This window comes from Squalius cephalus, assembly GCF_949319135.1.
Source record: "Squalius cephalus genome assembly, chromosome: 6".
In the NCBI taxonomy this organism is placed as follows: Eukaryota; Metazoa; Chordata; class Actinopteri; order Cypriniformes; family Leuciscidae; genus Squalius; species Squalius cephalus.
In genome coordinates this window covers 12,982,048-13,003,906 of record NC_137127.1, presented here as the reverse complement: position 1 = coordinate 13,003,906, position 21,859 = coordinate 12,982,048, and the positions used below count along the sequence as shown (strand labels likewise).

Here is a 21,859-nt window from a genome sequence, read left to right as displayed (position 1 = left end):
TCTAGGTATTTCAAAGAATACAATGGCGTTTGGACTTATAATGTATGGAAATAAGTATAACAGGTGATTATATATAACCTTTTATTTTTTATGTTGCAATTTAATATCTAGGCCAAATATAGGCACTTTATTATAATTTAATCTCAGTCTTTGAATATTTGCTTTTTGTTGTTTTTTATACAAGTTTTAGTCATAGATTTTTAATTTTTTTTTATTTTTAAATAACGTGTTTTTAGAATAGCAATTTTGGTTTGAGTAAATAATGACTGTGAGTAACATTACTTGAACAGACGTTTTCGTTTTGTTTTAGTGTTATTCACACATACCTCAAGTGTCAGTTCAATGCAAGAACCGAAATGTCAAACAAATATTACTCTAATATACGTAGTATTTTCTTTGTTTATTTAAAGCTAGTTTTATCACAGTAACTAAAGTCGGCCTTTTATTTTGAAACAGTAATTACGTCACTGGAGCTTGTTGCGGTGATGCTGTCAGACTCGCGCGATTGTTTTGGCAGGATGGCCGCCACTCTCAGTGACAGCAATCAGAGACCACTGCAGAATGCCATGAAGCTTGTAAAAGTGGCCATTCAGCTGGACACCAGCAATAGACACAAGGTAGATATGTTTAAATCTTTAAACCTGCCTTGTTTGGTCCAGATATGGTCATATTTAGCCAATAAGTGCATGCGAGAGCGACGTCATTTATCAGCGTAAACATTGATAGAAGCTGATGATCATTAACGTTAAAGAACCCCAATGTTTTCCCCAGAAATCATTATCGAGTCCAGTCGATCGTGTCCAAAATGTGAACTTTATTCAATGAAGTACTGATACAATAAAAGTACTGATACTTTCTTAGGATAAAATCATATCAATGGTGATTTGCATAGTTTACTTTTTGATATTAACTAAATCTAATTACCTGTTTCCGAGTCACCTGATCTCAGAGTGTTTAACGATTAATCAGAGCTGGTTTGAGCTCACAGACACATTGCAGATTTAGATCCAATACATTTTTTAGATAATCCATGATGTTGAACTTCTGTCTTTGGGGGATGACGTTAGATGTGGCTCCTCGAGATACCCCAGAAGTTCAAAAGGACGTCTAGCAACAAATCTTAAACTTAACAATATGGCACTGTGTTGCAGAATAGATCCAATAAAATCTTCCTGCCACACCCACTGTGGTTATTTATTTCCCTTTATAGGAGGCATACTGTGAATACTTAAGAAGTATCAACTACATCTCTCATGCTCTGCTTGAAGATGCCGCATCTAAAGGTAAGTTTTTCACACAAGTTCATAAATGAGTTCTCCGATTAATCATCCTCCAACTCTTCTATTGAAAAGTGATGAGCGTTTAGGATTCAATTTCACAATACATTCTATTTCCTCTATGACAGTCATTGTCATGTGCTGTGACCTGGCTTCCTACTTCAAGAGAGGACTTTAAAGGAAGAAATGATATGCTTCATCATGACTTCAGTGAATTTGATAAGACACACAGTCCTTTTTGTGGGTTAAAATGTACTGTATCTTAACTCGTGTGGAAAAGATTGCATTAAATGATTCCTAAAGCTCTATTAAGATAAGGCTAGATCTTCTCACCTTTGTTCATGATTAGCCTAGCTTTTCAGGCTCATGCAGAGTTCGCACCGCACCAACAGGAGTCTGTTGTTTTCTCCAAGTGAACATGCTGAATCGTAATTTGAATGTCTGAGAAGTTACGTGCTGTAATCTGGTGACTGTCGGCATTGGTCTGCATCTGTTGGTGCAGTGCGAACCAGCTCAAATTGTACCTTTAAAGTGCTGTTTTTTATGTTCTGGATGAGCAAAATGAAATATAAAGAGACATATGACTCATATGCACTTCCTCTTGCAGTGGAAGGAGAGATGGAGTCGGTGGAATTAGAGAAGATGGTGAAACTGGTTGAGCAATGTTTGGAGAGGGTCAAATCATGTATAATAAGGAAGCGAGAGTCTTCTACACCTGCCACCTCCTCCACTTCTCTGTCCGATCCCAAACAGACCACCATTCCAGCTATTAATGCATTAAGTGATCTCAAAATATCAGGTGAGCCTATTTTTCCTGGTTTTCAATCAGGAGGTCCCTGAAGTTGCAACTTCTAATTTATTTAACATATAGACACTTATTTAAAAAATATTATTTTTAAAAGTTTATGCTTATGCTTACCAAGGCTGCATTTATTTGATCAAAAATACAGTTAAAAATGTAATATTGTGAAATATTATTACAACCTGAAATAACTATTTTGTAATTTAATATATTTAAAAATGTCATTTAATCCTGTGATAGCAAAGCTGACTTTTCAGCAGTCATTAGTCTTCAGTGTCACATGATCCTTCAGAAATCACTCGAATATGCTGATTTGTGCTCAATTATTAATTAGGGTTCTTATTATTTAAAGCATTCTTATTATCTTAAGCATTCAAGTTTTTAATGCTTAATATTTTTGTAGAAACTGTGATCATTTTTCTTTAGGATTTTTTGATAAATCAAAAGCTCAAAAGAATGGCTTTTGTTTTTAAATATAATGTTATTGTTACATTATAAATGTCACACACACACACACATATACAGTACTGGTCAAAAGTTTGGAAACATTACTATTTTTAATGTTTTTGAAAGAAGTCTCTTATGCTCATCAAGCCATTTTTTTTGAAAAAGCATTTATTTGATCAAAAATACAGAAAAAAATGCAATATTATGAAATATTATTACAATTTAAAATAATGGTTTTCTATTTGAATGTACTTTAAAATATAATTTCATTTGTGTGATGCAAAGCTGAATTTTCACCAGCCATTATTCCAGTCTTCAGTGTCACGTGACCCTTTAGAAATCATTCTAATACACTGATTTATTATCAATGTTGGAAACAGTTGTGCTGGTAATATTTGTCTATAACCTGTGATACTTTTTTTTTAGGATTCTTTGATGAATAAAAAGTTAAAAAAGAACAGCATTTATTTAAAATAGAAATCTTTTCTAACAACTTCTGTTCCCTTCCGTTGGGGTCAGTACTTTTTTTCTTTCTTTTTTTGAAAGAAATTAATACTTTTATTCAGCAAGCATGTGTTAAATTGATAAAAAGTTATTTCTATTTTGAATAAATGCTGTTCTTTTTAACAATAAATCCGGGAAGAAAAGTATCACAGGTTCCAAAAAAAACATTAAGCAGCACAAATGTTTCCAACATTGATGATAAGTGAGTATCAAATCAGTGTATTAGAATGATTTCTGAAGGATCATTGGACACTGAAGACTGAAGTAATGGCTGATAAAAATTCAGTTTTGCATCACAGAAATAAATCATATTTTAAAGTATATTAAAATAGAAAACCGTTATTTTAATTGTAATAATTATTTACAAAATTGCTGTATATTTATAAATACCTAATATTCCAAACTCCTCTCTTTGTAGAAATGCCTAATGAGCCGGCATTGATTTCTGTGACACAAAGTAAGGAACAGCCCACCAGACATCGCAGAGTCCTCTCTGAGGGAGGGGTGGCAGGCTCCCCCTTTCTGCCACCTGAAGTCTTCCAAAAGTTTCAGACAGTTGAGTCACAAGACAACCGAAAGTGAGTCAGTAATCCATTGACATTTTCATAAGCACTGTATACATACCAGCAGAATGTGGAGGAGCTTAAGTAACGATGGGTACAGAGTCTCAATAGCCATTGATCGTTGAGTTCACATCTTGTTCCCAAAGATATAGTATCTAATACATTCAAGATAACAAACAAAAACAAGATATACGTAACACTGAAACATATGCATTAGTATTATATAACATTATAAATAGTGTTAATATAATAAATTGTCTCACCACATCATAGCTATACATTTAATAATTAAAATTTCTCCATAATGAATGGACCTGATTAAATAAATTTGATTCTCCAAGAACATTATGCTTGGTTTTACAAGAGGCAGAATAGTCTCTGTAAAATACTTGAAAGGCATTTAAACAAAGTTATTTAAAGGGATAGTTCATCCAAAAATGAAAATTACACCATGATTTACTCACCCTCAAGCCATCCTAGGTGTATATGACATTCTTCTTTCAGACGAATACAATCAGAAATATATATGAAAATGTCCTGGCTCTTCCAAGCTTTATAATGGCAGTGAATGGCCGTTTCTGTTTTGAAGTCCATCAAAGTGCATCCATCCATGATAAAAGTGCTCCACGCGGCTCTGGGGTGGTTAATAAAGGCCTTCTTAAGTGAAGCGATGCATTCGTGTAAGAAAAATATCCATATTTAAAACTTTAGCGACTAAAATAACTAGCTTGCGGCAGATGGCCGTACGCATCGATTTACGGCGAAAGAGTAACCATTGACATGACGCATGACGCATTGTGGAAGCGCAGAGGATAGAGCAAAACAAAACACCGGTCACGAATAGGAAGTCTAAAACTAGAATTTTTAAAGAGAAATGTCAGAGGAGCTTGAGTTTGTTCCCCAGCCCTGTTTGTTTGAACCGCGAGAGGCGTCAAAGCTTACGCTACTCCTAAATCCTACGTCATATATCGCGTCAAGTCTTCCTCTTTTGGCGTAAGTCGACTTGCGCCGTAAGCTAGTTATTTTAGTTGATAAAGTTTTAAATATGGATATTTTTCTTACACGAACTTCACTTCAGAAGGCCTTTATTAACCCCCCAGAGCCGTGTGGAGCACTTTTATCATGGATGGATGCGCTTTGATGGACTTTTATGACAAAAAATATACGGCCATTCACTGCCATTATAAAGCTTGGAAGAGCCAGGACATTTTTTTAATATAACTCAGATTGTATTCGTCTGAAAGAAGAATGTCATATATACCTAGGATGACTTTAGGGTGAGTAAATCATGGGATAATTTTCATTTTTGGGTGAACCAACCCTTTAAGAAACCAATAATTGTTTTTATTCTGGATGATGCCTCTGTAAGAGAAACAGCCCAAGACATAAACTTGAAGCTTTTCCTTAATATCTAAATTATTATTATAAGTAATATGTTACAAAAGAGTATCATTATTTTTATCTGCTATCCACAACATTTAATATTAGGTTGTTCATCACTAAATTAAATCATGGTTCACATGGTTCACATTAGTTATGTACACTTCCTCTGGCCCCAAGCCCCAGTTGATCTTTCAAGGTTATCAGTTCTGTGATAGAGAACAAATCTATTCTGCATCCATAAGTTAATAGTACATCACGTTCTTTTAGTCTCACTAAGAGCTGCCCCTAATGCACAAAATGTTCACAATAAGAAGTTTTTGTATGTGTATGACAGGGAATTAACGCCTATTGAAGAAGCGTCGCGTCTGAACCAGAAACTTAAGGCTAATTATGAAGCACGACTGGCAAGACTTACCCCTGGTCAGGCCACACAAAAAACCTCATTGGTAAGTCTAGAAAAAATAAATGTGAGATTGTCTTAAAAAAAAAAAAAAATCAATCTTAGGAAAATGATTATAAAAAAAATACTATGCTTGTGTATGCTCTACATACATATATACAGAAGCCCTAAAATAAAGTGCCTTAGTGCCTTCTTGAGTCCGTTTCTTTCATTCTGCTGTATTTTTTTTATATTTTTTGTTTGTATTTTTCACCACCATTATACATATCTAAACAAATTATGAAGAAAAAAGGAATTGGCAAAAAAAAATAAAAAAAATACAAAAAAAAATAATAGAGAAGAAAAATAAAATGATGATAAAAACTATGAATGAAATAGACCCAGGAAGGCAAGGAAAAAATGTTCCACCTTGAGATTTTTCCAACCTTGTGGTTCAACGCATTCATAATATATAAAATTGCTTATGTGGGGAAAAACTGTAAACAATAAACGGTAACACTTTACATTAAGGTTCATTAGTTAACATCAGTTAACTACCTTTGTTAACATGAACTAAGAATGAACAATACTTTTACAGCATTTATTAATCTTACTTAATATTAATTTCAACGTTTACTAATACATTATTTAAATCAAAGGTTGTATTTGTTATCATTAGTTAATGCACTATGAACAAACAATGAGCAGATGGATTTTTATCAATTAACATTTACCAAGATTAATAAATACTGTAACAAATGTATTGCTCGTTATTAGTTCATGTTAGTTAATACATTAACTAATTTTAACTAATGAACCTTATTGTAAAGTGTTACCCAATAAACGTATTATTTGACCTTATTTCGGATGTTTACGCACCATGACTTTATTGTGCGCATGCGTATAACACATCTGACGTCACACCTCTTGTTTTAAATGGCTTTGCGCGATTCACTGAGCTCACATGTCCATGTGCTGTTGCTGCCTGTGACCTGTGACCCCCTGCACTGAGTGTGGGATTCAGTCAGGTGTTCAGGGCTGATAGATTGGCTGCACACAGACAAAGACAATTCATATTTAATTTGCGGTCGCTATCTTAGTTTTAATTAGCAATAGCGCAGTTAGTTGCACGGTAAGGTATTTCGTATAAGTTTTGGTGGCGGGTCAAACAAACTTTTATGTTGTTCGGCGGAACGCAAACATTGTGTGCTGTCCAGTTTTCAAGAATGATCCGGAGACACAGAGAAACACCAATGGATCTTCGTTTATACTGGAAAAAACTCAAGACATTCTGGAAGGTTCGTTTTGACGTTATTTATTTATTCATTTACGTGGCGAGAAAAAAAAGGTAACTGGTAACGTTACTGTTCAAAATAAGCGGCTTGCATGTTAAATCTTTTAATGGTTTGGAGGGGAAAATCGTATATTTAAATGCGTATTTGGTATGTTAGTATGCTAAAATCCTGAATCTTTGCCATATGAAAATCCAGCGCGTAAAATGACATTTTAAAATATCGTAAGTTTGAAAGTTGGGTACCACTTTAAAATAAGGTTTCATTTGTTAACTACAGTAGTCAGTCTTTGTTAATGTTCATTTCAACATTTACTAATACATTATTAAAATCAAAAGTTGTAGCCTATGTTAACATTAATGCACTGTGAAAGAAGAACAGCTGTAAAAAAAATTGTTACTAACGTCAACAAAGATGAACAAATACAGTAACCAATGTATTTCTCATGATTAGTTCATGTTAGTTAAAACATTAACTAATGTTAGCAAATGATACCTTCCTGTAAAGTGTTACTGAAAGTTGACATGTCATGCTGTGACATGGTCCATCTAAAACAATTTTAACTGACTGCATTTTGCTAATTCTGCTTTTAAAAGTTCATTATTCACTTCATTAGTTTACTTTATTAATTGGCAATGCTTTTTGTATTTTTGAAAGTCAATTTGGCAAAAAATCTCTTGGGTAAAAGTGTGATTTTTACAAATGGGTATGAACTGTTGACCAGTTACGGGACAGAAATAGTTTAGTTCTTGTTAATAGCTATGGTGGATGTCCCTTCAACCTGAATGATCAGTGTTTGCTGTGAGTGTTTTAACTCCATCTGTTAAATCTGCAGGGATGCTGCACTATATGCATGCACTATAGTCACTTTCTTTAACTTTTCTTCTACTAATGAGTAAATATCAATAATCAAATTTGAAACTGAAATAATTACTTGTATAATGCTGGTCTTTATTTCTTTTCTTAATACAGACTCTCTCACTTCAGAGGCAAATGATGGAGAATCTAATAATAGCCAAAGCAAGACAAGATGCAGTATCCTTTATGGTTTCCTGGGCCGTTGCTTTTACGACACCATGAATTCAAAATGGACAATTCTTGTTTTTTTTTATGTAATATTGCAGTGGCTATTATAAATGTTTTATCCGTGCACATTTAAAAAAAAAAAAAAAAACCTTAATTTGTATGCCCTCGTAATAACTTCCCCTCCCCTTTGCAACAACCTCTTCTCTGATAATGTTCACTGGCTACAATTATTGTTTTCTCATTAAAAATTAGTTTCATTTGAATATATGTCACAAGACGATCGCAACTTCCGTTTCATGCCAACTTCAAGGTCTGGTCTTTGACCTTTTGTGCTTTCTCTGCAAACCAGAGTTTTTTATTATTCACACTGTCAAAGCTCCATATAAGTTTTAAAATTGAAACATGCTGCTTGTGATTCATTAAAAATAATCTTGTCAAAATTGAACAATTTCAACAATTTACTGAAAGCTTAAAGCACTACCACGTTTATACAAGAATGTGTTAATTTAAACAATAATGTATGCAGTTATACAATAATGAAAACTGTCATTCATTTCTCACCCTCATGTCATTCCAAACCCGTAAGACTTTAGTTCATCTTCGGAAAACAAATGAAGATCTTCCTGGTGAAATCCGAGAGCTTTCTGTCCCTCCATTGACAGCTACGCAACTACCACTTTGACGCTACAAAAAGTTCTTAAAGAGATTGTAAAACTAATCTATATGAATCGAGTGGTTTAGTCCAAATTTTCTGAAGAGACACAATCGTTTTATATGATGAATAGATTGAATTTAGCCTTTTATTCACATAAAAACATTGATCAACTCGCACATCAGTTGTGGTAAATGGAAGCTCAAGCATGTTTGCTTAATGGGTGTGAGAACCAATGAGGTTCATTCTCGTGTGTCAGCGAACATAAACCGAAGCTCAACTGAACTGGAAGCGCAAACATGCTGCATAATGTAATTAATGACAGAATTTTAATTTTTGGGTGACATCCCTTTAATCAGTGTGCTGTGAGCAAATTTAGCTGCTACTTTTTTTTCTGAATGTAATAATTTTTCAAACTGTTGGGAGTTTTCCTGAGCGCTTGCAGCTTCAAAGGAAAATGGAGGAGAGGAGACTCCGGCTGCAGGAAGAAGCCAACAGGTGAGCAGTTTTTGACCCATGGGCCAGATGGACATTCATGATGTTAAGTTGCACATAGAGTGTTATGAGTTTTGCATATGTTTCTAGCAGTGTTGTGCTTCACATAATACCTTAGAATGACAAAGAAGTTATGTTAAGAATCTGAGCACCTTTGAGCCATTTAATGCTCAATGGTTTTCTAGAATTTGACTGTTAATTTGTGTGCATGAAATTGCATTTTTCCAGGAGGTTTGCAACCTGTGGGACCATTACACCTGAGGAACAAGAGCAGCGAGTTCTGTATGCAAGTGTGCTTGAATATGAGCATGATCATGTAAGGATATTTATATTGTAGCATTGATTTTAGACTTTTTATGTATATTTGTGAATCTGTTAATTGAACTGGTAAACCTACACTAATGTTCGTTCTTGTAAGAAGTCTCTTATGCTCAGCAAGGCTGCGTTTACAGTAAAAACATTAAATGTAAAATATTTTTAGAATTTAAATTTTTTTTAAACCGTTTTAATCATAGGAATGGCCAAAAATTTGGAAAGCTAATCTGAAAATGAGTCCAAATGACCCGACACTGGTTATAGGTCTGATCTCCTGTCTTCTCAGGTAGGTTTGTGGTGTCAGGTCATCTGTAAAAATAAGTGTTTCTTCTGTATCTAATGTCACCTGTTTTTGTCTTTCTTGATCCCAGCTACCCAGATCACCCAGTCATGAAGTTGCTAAAGAAGCTTCAGTATCGTGTGTATAACAGACTGTATCCTATAGTGAGCCAGTGTGTTCCTCTGGACACAGTGCCTGGTGGCTCGCTACCCTTAAAGCCCTCCCGCAGCGCCCAGAGCCTGCTCCTGTTCGACAGTCATATCTCTCTGCAGCAGCAGCAGAGCCCACTCAAGTCTGGTCTGACACACAGCTTATCTGATGCCTCCATCTCCCTTTCCCCATCCCACGACCTCAACTCAAGCGACACTAAGTCCGAAATCGAACCTCACGAGTCATCAACTCTGATCTCCACAGATAGGGAGAACTCTTTTGAGGATCTGGAGAAGTTTCTTACTCAGCTGGACTGGGTCCCTTCTCACAGTGGAGATGATACAGACTCTGATGTGACCTTTGACACAACACACATGGACCTAGAGTCTCACATTCATGATCTTGAGGAGCGTGCTCTGAAAGGACATTTGAAGGCCATCGTCAAAGATATTCACAATGCTATCGGTAAATAAATGTTTGTTTGTTGTGTGATTGAGGCCTTAGTTGTGACTCTAGATATGTGCAACATGTGAGTTCAGGATTTATGGAAATCCCCTGTTATAGCCAGTGGGATCTGTAGGGTTGTATCATGCATTTATACTGCGTCAGGGTGTAAACAAAGCCAGAGGGCCATAATCCACCATAAACGTGTTTGTCAAAGGTCCTTTTATGAAATGTACTAGTTGGCTGATTCTCTATGGTAAATGGATTTGTCTTTGTGTGAAACAGATCGCCTGCTGTCTCTGTGTCTTCTGTCTTTTGAATGTCTCAACACTGCCATCTCTAAGGACCAATGTGTGGCCAGCATAGAGGAAGTCTTCTTCACCCCTATTTGGCGCCCTCTGTTGGCACTCTTTAGGTAGGTCACAAATTAAGTGTTTTTCACAAATGTATACCACCTTTTAAAAGTTTGGGGTAGTGTGAGCGCTCACCCCAAAGTTATGTCAAAATGCCCATCAGTTAAAATCCTTAAAGTCTTAAATTAGATTAAAATTTAAGGCCATAAAAAGTCTTATTTTTACTAATGAGAGGTCTTAAATTTCAGATGACTCTTTGACTTGGACATATCTGAATGCTTTACCAAATTAAAACGATCTAATTAGCGTACATTTTTTTTAAATTATTATTTAATTTTTTTGGATTTACTTGTTCACGTGACAATTCGCGTCATTTACGGCAGCATTACGTCTGTCTCCTGAACGCGAAACAGGAGGAGAGAAGAAAATGGGTAAATGTAAGTTCATAAATGAAATGGAATAAAGAGAGATATGAAAATAAAATTTTGCATTGAAGAAAAGTCGATTTTTTTGGTTTGTCTAAAAAATAAATAAAAATATGCTAAAAGTGGAGTTAAACTTGGAGCCTAGCTCCAGCGATTAGCTTCAGAGAGGGGGAATTGGACGTCAAGCTCCACTCACTGGCTCTGCAGTGGGCAGCCTTTCCTTTGTGATTGCAGAGTCATTCCATGATTTATCTAGATCTTGAGCAGTAGATGGCACTGCTTGTCAATTTGTATCTTATAAATTTTTTCTTTAGTTACAGCATGGCTGAAAATAATAATTTTCCCTTACAACTGCTCCCAAAAAAGCATTTAGTCATCAAAACACTTTAATAGCTGTTTTATGGTTTAGTTCATTGCATATTATTATCTTATGTGTTTCTTTTGACTCTTTAGGGAGGTGAATCAAGAGCGGGAGCTGGCTGTTGAGAACAGCATGCGTCTTCATCGTAATGTTTCACCTGGTGATCTTGGTGTAGCATCCAAATTGTTCCCTAGAGACACAGCTGTGCTGCACGGTTCCTACCCATACGAGTCGGCAGTACAGGAGTTGAAGCTTTTGTGTAGAGACTATTGTCCTCAAAAGAAACTTGAGTGTATTGGTAAGATCTCTGAGATGCTTAAAATGAAACCACAAACCCTTTCTGTGTGTTCTACTGTATGTCATTTCAATGCCTAAACAGAATAAAAAAAAAAATAACTCTGACAGACAGATAGTCCCACCTTTTTTTTTTTTAGAAGAAGAAGAAATTAGACTACAAATTGCTGGCTTCCAGCTATCTGTGTATGTTAAGCTGGGATAGGAGAAATAACTTAAACTGATGAGATGAATAGTCAAAATAATGTCATCATTTCTACTTCATCTTATATTTGACACACTCTCATAATTTTCACTCTTTCATAAATATGTCTTGGTATGTAATAATTTTGACTTCATCTTATAATTGACGTCATAATTTTGACTAAAATGTAAAGTCAAAATTTACATAGACATTGAGATAAACCTAAATGTCATAATTTCTACATCTTATATTTGACTTTTTATCTCAGAATTTTGACTATTCATCTCATAAATTACTTGATATGTTAACTTTGACTTCATCTTATAATTGACATTGTCATTTTGACAAATGAAAAGTCAAAATTTACATAGACATATTAATGAGATGAATAGTCAATGTCATCATTTCTACATCTCATATTTGACTTTATTTCTATTTTGACTATTCAGTTTATATGATTTAGAATGTCATAATTTTGACTTCATAAATGACTTAATGTCATAATGACATTTAATGTCAAAAACGAAATAAAAATTTAGGTCAAAATTGAAAATTTTGAAGTTGAGTCATAGTTGACAGTCAAAATCTTAATTTGACTTTTTTTTTTTTTTTTTTTTTTTTAAAGTCAATCATAACATAAATAAAAATGGTCATACACTCATAATTATGACTATTTTTGTCATTTTGACTTATGACACTCAAAATTGATTTACCAAAGCTGTTTTTTTTTATGTGCCAGAAATGGGCTTTCATACTTTTGTTCTTAAATTGTACATGTTTTACACATCATTTGTTTACTATAAAAGTATATTAATGCTAACATGTACCCTTATGGTATTAATATGCACCATTTAGGTACAATACCAATATTTTTCTGACTGCAGTTGTTTTTCATTGCAGTGAGAACTTTACGAATGATCTGTGGCTGTGCTGAAGAGTACCGCCTCCTGCAAGAAAACGACCCTCAACCCAAATCAGCAGCAATGTGAGTATACACAAGGTCATAACATGTTGTGTTGCTGTGACGCTTTGTCCCTTTCACTGTCCTTCAAAAAAAAAGTACAAATAATCAAGAAGCAACTTTATTATGTTGGAGTTCAGAGTTGTTTTAGCACAATCTCCTGCTTGTCAGCTGACCTTGTGTCAGACTTCATCAGACCTCATGGAGGCCAAAGCTCAGCAGGGGTCCCGTCTTGACCCTCTGGCCCCCGCGGGGCGCTCGGAGCTGACTTCCTCTCTAAGTGGGTCGCCCTGTCTGGAGCAGACTTTGGCCTTGATGCACTTTGAGAGTCTGAATGTAGAACTGCTTAGGTCAAGTAAATTGATCGTTATTCTAACAAGGCAGCTTTTTTTTTTTTGCAGATAGATACTTGTGGGCTCTGTGTATGTTCTAATGTGATGCTAGTTTATTATATGTTCACACAGCTCCTGGCAAATGAACTGACGCCGCTGAGATTAAACTGTCGCCTCTTCTTACACAAAGTCTTGAATTCTGGTTTCACAGCATGAAACGGGTGTGTTCAACCAGTGTATCATCCTGATGACACACATTTTCTTGAATGTGTGTATTTATTCAGGTTTATCAGAGTGAGTGTACTTGGCTCAGATTCTGTGGAAAATCTCCCACAAACCTCAGTGTCTGCTCCACTCTCTTGAAAAACATCTTAAATTTCTTCCTGTCTCCGCTGCGATCTCGACAGTTAAAGTGTGAGCTCACGCCAGCATCCTGCATAGGAGAAAACTCTACTGGGAAGTTATGTGGGCCGTTATGATGTTTGTAACCTCTCGGCCTCGCCACACCTATTAAAAAATAATGCCTGTTCATCTGTCTCTTGCTTGCTTTCTACTTGGAAATGTGGGTAGAATGAACACTTGCGTCATATCTACATGTGTCTCTTTGCATCACAGCTTGCCGAGCAGAGGCTCGCTGGTGACGCACATGCTCAGCGGTTTGGCACCCCATGACAACGACTGATGTAGATGCTTGTTTTTAGAACACTCTCTGCATCTCTTATAAAATGACATCCAGTTTTGTTTTTCTATTAAGGATGAACATTTAGCTCATGTGTAATTTGTAGAAAATGTAGCAACTGGTGCAGATTCTGTTATACTATTTATACGGTGCAATATATCCGTGGTGGCTAAAAAACTTAAATCATGCACAACGCAGTGTTGCAGACACTCTGTGTCTCGTATAGACGGGATATAAGATATATAAGATATATATATATATTTATATTTATTTATTTATTTGTATAACATTTTTATATTAATTTAAATGTTAAATTAATCATTGTTAAATTTATAGTTATATTATTTTTATATAACTGATATTTTATGTTTTATAGGTATTTCAATATTTTATATTGTTTTGTATTTTTGTTTTACTTCATTTACTATTTTCTTTTGTCGATATTTAAAATTTTAAAAATATTACACATCTTTAATTGACTGGATTATTTAAAGGATTTGTTTCTTTTTTTTTTGAACGAATATTGTTTATAATTGTGATTTTGGTCACACTGCCCACCCCTGATATTCATATGTTTGTTTGTTCTTACCAGAACAATGGACCGTTGCTTTCTGAATCCAAAGGCTTTGGTTCTTGAGCATTATTCGGGTGTTTTCCATTCTGTGATTGTACATTGGTTTAATAATGATTATGCTGTGAAGGCATCAGCGATTCGTTTGGAAGCGTGTCATTGTGAGACTTGCCCTGATTTTGCCCCGGTAGCACAGCCAAGGCGCATTCTGCCTTTGTTTTGCTTTTAAGTTTGTTTGGTTGTGAGGGAGAATGAATGTCCTCATGCATGCATGCATGAACATGAACAATTTAGCCATTCTCACTATTTTTTTCAGTTGTTTTGTTCCATTGTCTCTCCTTGCTCCCTCATTCTTTCTTCTCCTCCTTTCTGGATTAAATTCACTCAAACTTGAGTTTATATTGCTGTTTCCTTCTGCACATCAGTCATTTCCTCTGTCTATCTTTTGTCTTGCTTTGTCTTAAGGACAAGAGGGGGCATATTAGTATTCATTATATATTTCATGCAGTTCATGCATTGGCTAACTGTTTCATTACAATAGCCCCTATATTTTGGTTTTGCATTTATTCTGAAGTTCGCATCACCAAACTCTTCAGCTGTGCAACATGTGCTCAGATCGTGCCATGATTTAACAAACAGGCTTGGACAAGAAAATGGCTGCATCATCCCAGCACACCTTTTTGGTGCATGAGCGTTTTTTTTTATTGCAGCAGAACCAATGTTGAAACGGATGGTATGTAGAGCTATTCTCACCTGTATAAAACGTATCAGGTGTCCTGCAGTCCGGCAGGAAAGGGGACACCAGCTTCTTTCTCACGCAAGCGTCCCTTCATCACATGAATCATGGGGTTTCTGTGTTCTCTTAATGTTCTTTCTGCGAATAGTTTATCCTGCAAAGAAATGTCATTGGATTTGTTTGTTTACTTCATGTCTTGTTAATTTCTTCCATTTTGTCTCTCTCAGAGGTGCCGATGACCTATTGCCCATCCTGGCGTTCGTGGTATTACGCAGTGAAACTCCTCAGCTGGTGTCTGAATGTGCTGCGTTGGAAGAGTTCATCCACGAGGGGTGCGTTGTCAATATCAAATGCCATATAATTTAACTGTTCTACACAAAGTAACAGTATTCATGAATTAAAAATGAACAGATTGCTTTGCCACAAGAAATTGTGTTGAACAGAGAGGAAATGTTTGTGCACTCTGCCGTATTCTGCGCATGTACTTCACACCTGGCCATGTCTAAGGCCGGCGACACTGGCTGCGTGGTGTGAGCGTGTCAGCTGAGTGGCGTGTCCGTTTTTATTTCGGCTCCCATGTTAACAGGTTAGAGCTTGCACACTGCCTGCGGAAAACGCGTGCATGCTAGATATAGAACCGACACCTATTTTTCACGCGACACGCAAGCGTGTTGGAAGCGTTTCCAGGCAAAATAGAATAGAAAAAGATGTTTATATGTCATTTTGACACGAATACATATTAATAAATGACATTTTGATGTTCGGAAGTCTCTAGGCTTTGACAAATGCAGATATAAATGTAATTTAAAATTTTCAAATATAGCACCTGTCAATACAGAACGAAATATTCTGTAGCCTATTTTGCCGTCAACACTGCCGACGTTGTTTTTGCTGCTATATATTTGTTTAACATGAAGTAGGCCTTCCACAACTCTCTCCCCATATGTCGAATATATCACCAATGAGGCTTATCATATGTCACCTAGCAGCAGCGCCGTGTCAGACACGTTTCTGGTGTGCAAAGACATAGCAAACGCCACGCAGCTGACACGCAACAGAAACGGCACGCTCACGCCACACAGCCAGTGTGTCGCCGGCCTAATGACCTTCATCAGATAAGATAAGCAGATAAGATATATTTATGTATACATCTGACCAATCAGAGCAGAGTAGCTCTCAAAGGCAGGGCTTATAGTGAATGAATCTTCGAACAAGTCATTTTCAGTCTCTTGAGGTTATATGTAATGTATATTATGAAAATATTAGGTTTACATGCATCAAAGGTCAAAAATCACTTTATTGTAGGAGACCTCCAAAACAAAATTAGGAACCTTTAAAATAGCATAATAGGTGCACGTTAAATCTACATTTACAGCCTGACTAAATATTATGCAATAGTAAATGGCATGTCTCAGACAGTCTCTAAAACAAATTGACAATCTGTCAAATTTTTGGCATCACTTGTTGATGATGGTGGGTTAGATGGTGCTGTTTGGAAATTTGGCTTGTCACATCCTTTTAAGTGCCAGTCTCTCTGTCCTTTAGGCATGTATCAAGTGTCAACAGAACATGACCTCACTTGCTACCAATAATCGAAGTGTCATCTATAGCACATTCTCAGATGTTTGCACAAATATTTCAGCTAGAAAAATACCCTCTAGTCTAAACATGTTGGAATAAACCCATAAAACTTTACAGTTCTTTTTGGTAATATGAGTCCAACTTTGACAACCTTATATAACATTTTTTATATTGAGCGATAGAAATCACAACCATGAGATCTCAGTTTGTATAGGTGGCCGTTTGACCTGTTTCCTGAGTGGTGTTGTGGGGATTCATTGCACCCCTCCTGTACTGTACTCTCGCGTGTCTACTCCGACCACAGCCCTGAGCTCTGTTTATCAGTATAAATCTGGACATTTTTACAGGCTGGTTAGATTGGCACTTAACAAGGAATGTTGGGTATATTCTGGTTTGGTTTTTTCTCTCCCTATAAAAATACAAATAAAATATCTTCAGAAGTTTATGCTGCTTGGTGGCTTGGAACTGAGGGTGGAACTCTGCAGCGTGTGATGGGAAGTGTTCTCATTCTCAGGCACAGTTAACAGGTTTCATTTAAATAGGTCTATATACATGTCTAAGACTGATTTAAAGGAATAGTTCACCAAAAAAAAGGTTCCAAAACTTTTTATACTGAATTGATCAAAAAGAGTGGGAATATTCCTTATGGACTCATTTGTTTTTTACTTTGTTTACTGAGAGAGCAGAATGATCTGTCTCATACTCTCCGGCTTTCTCATTTTCTCCATCACTTTCTATCCTCTCTTCGCATTCTCCAACATGCTGATTCTTGGCTTCGGCTTGATCTCGTGTCTTAGTCTCATTAGCAGACGGGTTCACTTGAAGTTGACCCCCAGTGGAAGAGATCTTGTTTTCCCTTGTGAGGAGAAGCGCTAATGAAGTGTTTATTTATGTCTACAGGTATCTGATCGGAGAGGAGGGGTACTGCCTGACGTCACTGCAGAGCGCGCTGACCTATGTCGAGTCATTGTTCTTGGGTGGGGCTCCAACCCCAACTGCCAAACCCACCTGACGTAGGTAAAGTCAATTATATAATTTCAGGTTCATCCTATCTGACAAACTCCCGCATCTGTGTTCCAAAACCTAGTGAGCTGCCTATATAGGTAGATGCATTTAAGATTTTAACAAATGAATACTTTTATTCAGCAAGAACACGTTAAGTTGATCAAATGTAACAGTAAAGACATTACATTGTAATGAAACAGTATGCTTCTATATGTTACAACATCTCTAGATTGTCTACACTTTGCATATAAGCAGAAGAGAGGTACAGATGATGCAGTGGCTTGTCTTTTCAACACCTGTACATCTCTGGGAATTATGCCAGACTTATTTTTATTGACTTTAGCTCCGCTTTCAACTCAATTCAGCGTCATCAGGTGATAAAGAAACTACAGAGTCTGCAAGTTCCATCATGTCTAATATATTTGATCCATACAGCAAGTGGTAAAGGTGGACAATGCATTATCACCAACCACTGTTCTTAATACTGGCACCCCCCAGGGGTGCGTACTTAGCCCATTTTTTTATATTCTATACACAAATAACTGTCAGAGTCCATTTACCACTACTCATTACTTTAAAGGAGAACTCGGCAACTCTAGCGAACTCTAGTCGCTTCTTCGCTGATTTTTCCTTTTGTTGTCGCATGTTTTCCCCACGAGCTCCCTCTACAGCTGTGGGGGGGGCGTATATTTCACAACACTGTCGTACTCACTCAAAACTCACTTGAGGCGGCCTCCTCCCCCTCTCTACCGCTGCTCATGTGCGTTTGTTTTGATCGGAGCAAGCCAACTGTATCGTGTGGAGCGATGTCTACCGAGGTGGGTAATCTGGTAATACATCATACATGCGTGTGTGTTTGTCGAATTGCCGTAAAGCAATTCGTGTTTCGTTCTCGTTCTCGCTTCTCACAAGACTTCCAATTTCTATCTTGCCGGGACGGTAGTCCCCAAGTTGCAAGGTTGGTTTTCCGCCTGGGAACGCTGGGGGGAGCGGGGAAAGTCACCAATATCACCAGAACAGGTTGTTTAACCATCCAAATGAATTCTAGACAGTTTTATTAAGTTAAAAAAGTTACCAAGTTCTCCTTTAAATATGCAGATGATACAACCATTCTTGCTCTGCTTAAGAAGGACAATGACTCCTTTTTTTTTTTTTTGGACTATCAACGTTCTAGAGCACATTTTAGTACGTGGTGTGAGGATTAAGACTAAGGGACTGGTCTTTAGCTCCCCAAAAACACAGATTCATGCTTCTAGCATCACCCTTTCAAATATCTCTCCGTTAATGGTAGAGTATTTCAAATATCTCGGCATTACTTTGGATCAAAATCTCAACTTCAACCAGCACACTCTAGGGGTTTACAAGTGCGGTCAACAAAGACTGACAGCTATTCGTAAACTTAGACACTTGTCTGTTCAGCCTCGTCGTCGTCTTTTGTATCGCAGCATTATTGATATATAGTATTATTGAGCCATTATTTAAGGTGCCATTTAGTTTTTTTTATATGCTAACAGTAACCAACAAGAACAAATTCTTAAAGATTACTTATTTAGCAAGTAAAATGATTGGTATCCCTACACCTAATTTATCAGATAGTGTCTCTACATTCATGTTGCGAAAGGCAAAAAAAATCTTAAACTACCCAGACCACCCACTCTATAAATATTTTATCTCCCTGCCTTCTGGCCGTAGGTATAGGTTACCGATGTGTAGAAAGGCCAGGTATAGTAAGTTTTGTTCCTGTGTCTATACAAGCTCTAAATACATAAGAAATTGGCCGTTGACACGTCACTTATGCTCTCTTTGTTGTTGTTTTTTGTGATGTCAGCTAATTTTTTTTTATTTATTTTTTTTATGATGATATGTAGATAAGTTAACATGTAATGGGTGTTTGTGTTATGTATGCATCTACTGTGGAAACAAATTTCCTCTCGAGGACAAATAAAAATCTAGCTATCTTAGATATGTATGCAAGTTGCTACAAAAAATATATATTTCTGAAAGATCATGTGACTGAAGTAATAACTGCTGAAAATTAACCTTTTCTGTCACAGGATGTAATTACATTTGAAAATATATTAGAACAGAAAAAAGTTATTTTAAAGGTACACTATGTAACTTTTGACCCTCTGGCAGTTGCAAAACCCAAAAATGCATACATTTTACAGAAGAATATTAATTTGGTTGTGCTTCGGCTCTGCGTGACTGAGGATGAATATGATGGATATGAATGAATATGATGGATATGAATAGGTTGAATATGACCCTTCACGATAAATAATGCTCTCTGTTAGAGTTACATATTGCAGTTTATCTGTTCAATAAATTACCTTGCTCACCTGAGTAATTAAAACACCATCTCCATTTCACTTTCACAACATTTCAAATCTTTTAGTATTCACCATCTCCCCAAAGCCAAGCCAATGTTGATCAATTACAAGCTCTGTTGCGTTCTTTTTGCCAGCAGACTGTCCTCTGTTTGGCTGCTTTTTTTTTTTTTTGCAATTCCCTGGAGGTTCGAGATTTAGCGTGCTCCATGTTAACCTTTCTCGTTCGTCGTAACAACTAACCTATGCCACTGCCACACCATACACGCGTCAAAGTAGCCAGAGCAGTAGGTGAGTGTAAGAGAATTCCAAAAAACATTATTTGTTTTATTTTTTTTATATACGGACCCCAAACGGTTGTGTGTGGATAATGATTGTTTTATATATATTTTTTATTATTTCTTTGGGTTTATGCCTTTCAGATATTATCTTTGTTGAGTAAGAACTTTAAGTCATATGGTGGGTCAGGGAAAGATAAACTAAACCACTAATCCTACTCGACAATGTCAGTCCGCCTTATCCCATTTTATCCAAACGTTTAACTTCGCAGAGCGCAGTGTCTGTACAGCTGTCACTTGCACTATGGCGTCCCACATTGAAACGCGCTCCTCTGTCGTCGTCATCCACCACATCTTAAATGAAACAATTGGAAGGGGAGGGATGGGCGGTTCCCCTGAACACAGGGTAATGCTGCTCTTTTACCTTAATGGATGGATTACATTGACCTTGCTGAACTTTCAACATGATTTCAAGTGAAATGGTGCAGTTTGTTTTTGGCTACAGGCTGAAGTTTCTATTTAAGGTTGCGTTACTGAAATAATGATGGTCTACGGTAGCTTAAGTTCTAATTAGATTACCCAATGGAGACTGTTAAACATGCCAAAACGTCAAACAAACTTTCAACCCCTGCCAGAGTGATGGAGAACACTTTCATTCACTTTCACTTCTGTTACAGACTCTGTTCTCAAAGTAGCTGGGTGGCTCACATTGTTCTTGTTCATCCAATTTAATTAGTACCCTTTGTGTTTTGATTCTAGGTGCCGTAGCCAGCGGTTTTGACGGTCCTCGGGAGTTGCTGTATCTCCTCTGCTCAGCCTGTTTAGCCCCAAATCATGCCAGGGTTTAGTTCTGTTTGAATCTTCCCCACCTGCCGCTTTGAAGGGACTGGAGAAGGTTATACTGTGTTTGGGCGCTACAGGGCAGGTTCATCTGAATGTGGTTAGAAATGAGATCAGTGTTGTAGCCAAAGCAAAAAAAAAAAAAAAAAAGTTGTTTGAGACTACATGGGATGAAATGAGCCAGATGTTAAGAAGGGACTTGAGAAAAAGTTAGTTTATTTTTTATTTTTATATATTCTAATCCCATTGACATTTTTTATTTTTTTGTTAAAATGGTATTCCCCACTAAATTTTATGAAATATAAATGAGACTAAAGCACTACTAGCATTTATCATTCTGTTACACCCTATTTATTAAACAATATGAGCGACACTAATACAGAGTTTTTGTTGTATTTGAGCTCAGAATTTTAGCCCGCGTAGGAGAAAAGAGCAAAATTGTCAAGTTTGGTCTTACAGATTTTTATATGCTGAGCTGTGCATTTCTCTTGCAAGTAAATAAACCACTAAGCAGATGTTAAGCTGTACAGGTTTTATGTATTTTTAAAAAAAATATATATATATCTTAATTTGTTATTTAAATGCTTTTCACTAATAGTCAAAGAAATGCAATCGATGTGGAAAAAAAGCTTGGATGTGCAAGAGACACTAATGCTGCTGGAATAACTGTCTTCAGTCTGACGTTACTGATGTTGAGGAGATTTAATAAGAAATGGGTATAGTGTGTGTGTGTGTGCGCAAAGGCATAAATAAATATATTTATATGTTTTGTTTGAGCAGAGTTTTGTGTTTGTTGCTGAAGATCTGTAATGAATGTGAATGTAGCTTGAATCTCTTTGTCTGAGAGACAGCAACTATGTATTTTTTACAAAGCCTTGCCAGAGTCTGTTCGATCTTTTGAGTTTGGATAATGCACATGGGCA

The 21,859-nt window shown here is 36.4% G+C and overlaps 1 protein-coding gene across 2 annotated transcripts; it reads left to right on the top strand.

Annotated features, from left to right (window-relative positions):
* The first annotated feature begins 484 nt into the window (after window positions 1-484).
* vps9d1 (VPS9 domain containing 1) lies at window positions 485-21,462 on the top strand. 2 transcript variants are annotated; one of them, XM_079874882.1, is made up of 16 exons: window positions 485-617; window positions 1,211-1,283; window positions 1,885-2,076; window positions 3,449-3,608; window positions 5,311-5,422; window positions 7,620-7,682; window positions 8,771-8,823; window positions 9,049-9,136; window positions 9,336-9,421; window positions 9,507-10,030; window positions 10,295-10,424; window positions 11,241-11,446; window positions 12,527-12,611; window positions 15,133-15,237; window positions 17,387-17,503; window positions 20,856-21,462. In XM_079874882.1, exons 1-15 carry the CDS (start codon window positions 486-488, stop codon window positions 17,496-17,498), a joined length of 2,121 nt encoding a protein of 706 aa, XP_079731008.1. In that variant the 5' UTR covers window position 485; the 3' UTR covers window positions 17,499-17,503; window positions 20,856-21,462. The 2 variants fall into 2 exon arrangements, with proteins under 2 accessions (XP_079731008.1, XP_079731009.1); XM_079874883.1 differs by having other exon boundaries at window positions 17,387-17,499; window positions 20,856-21,068.
* Window positions 21,463-21,859: the final 397 nt, after the last annotated feature.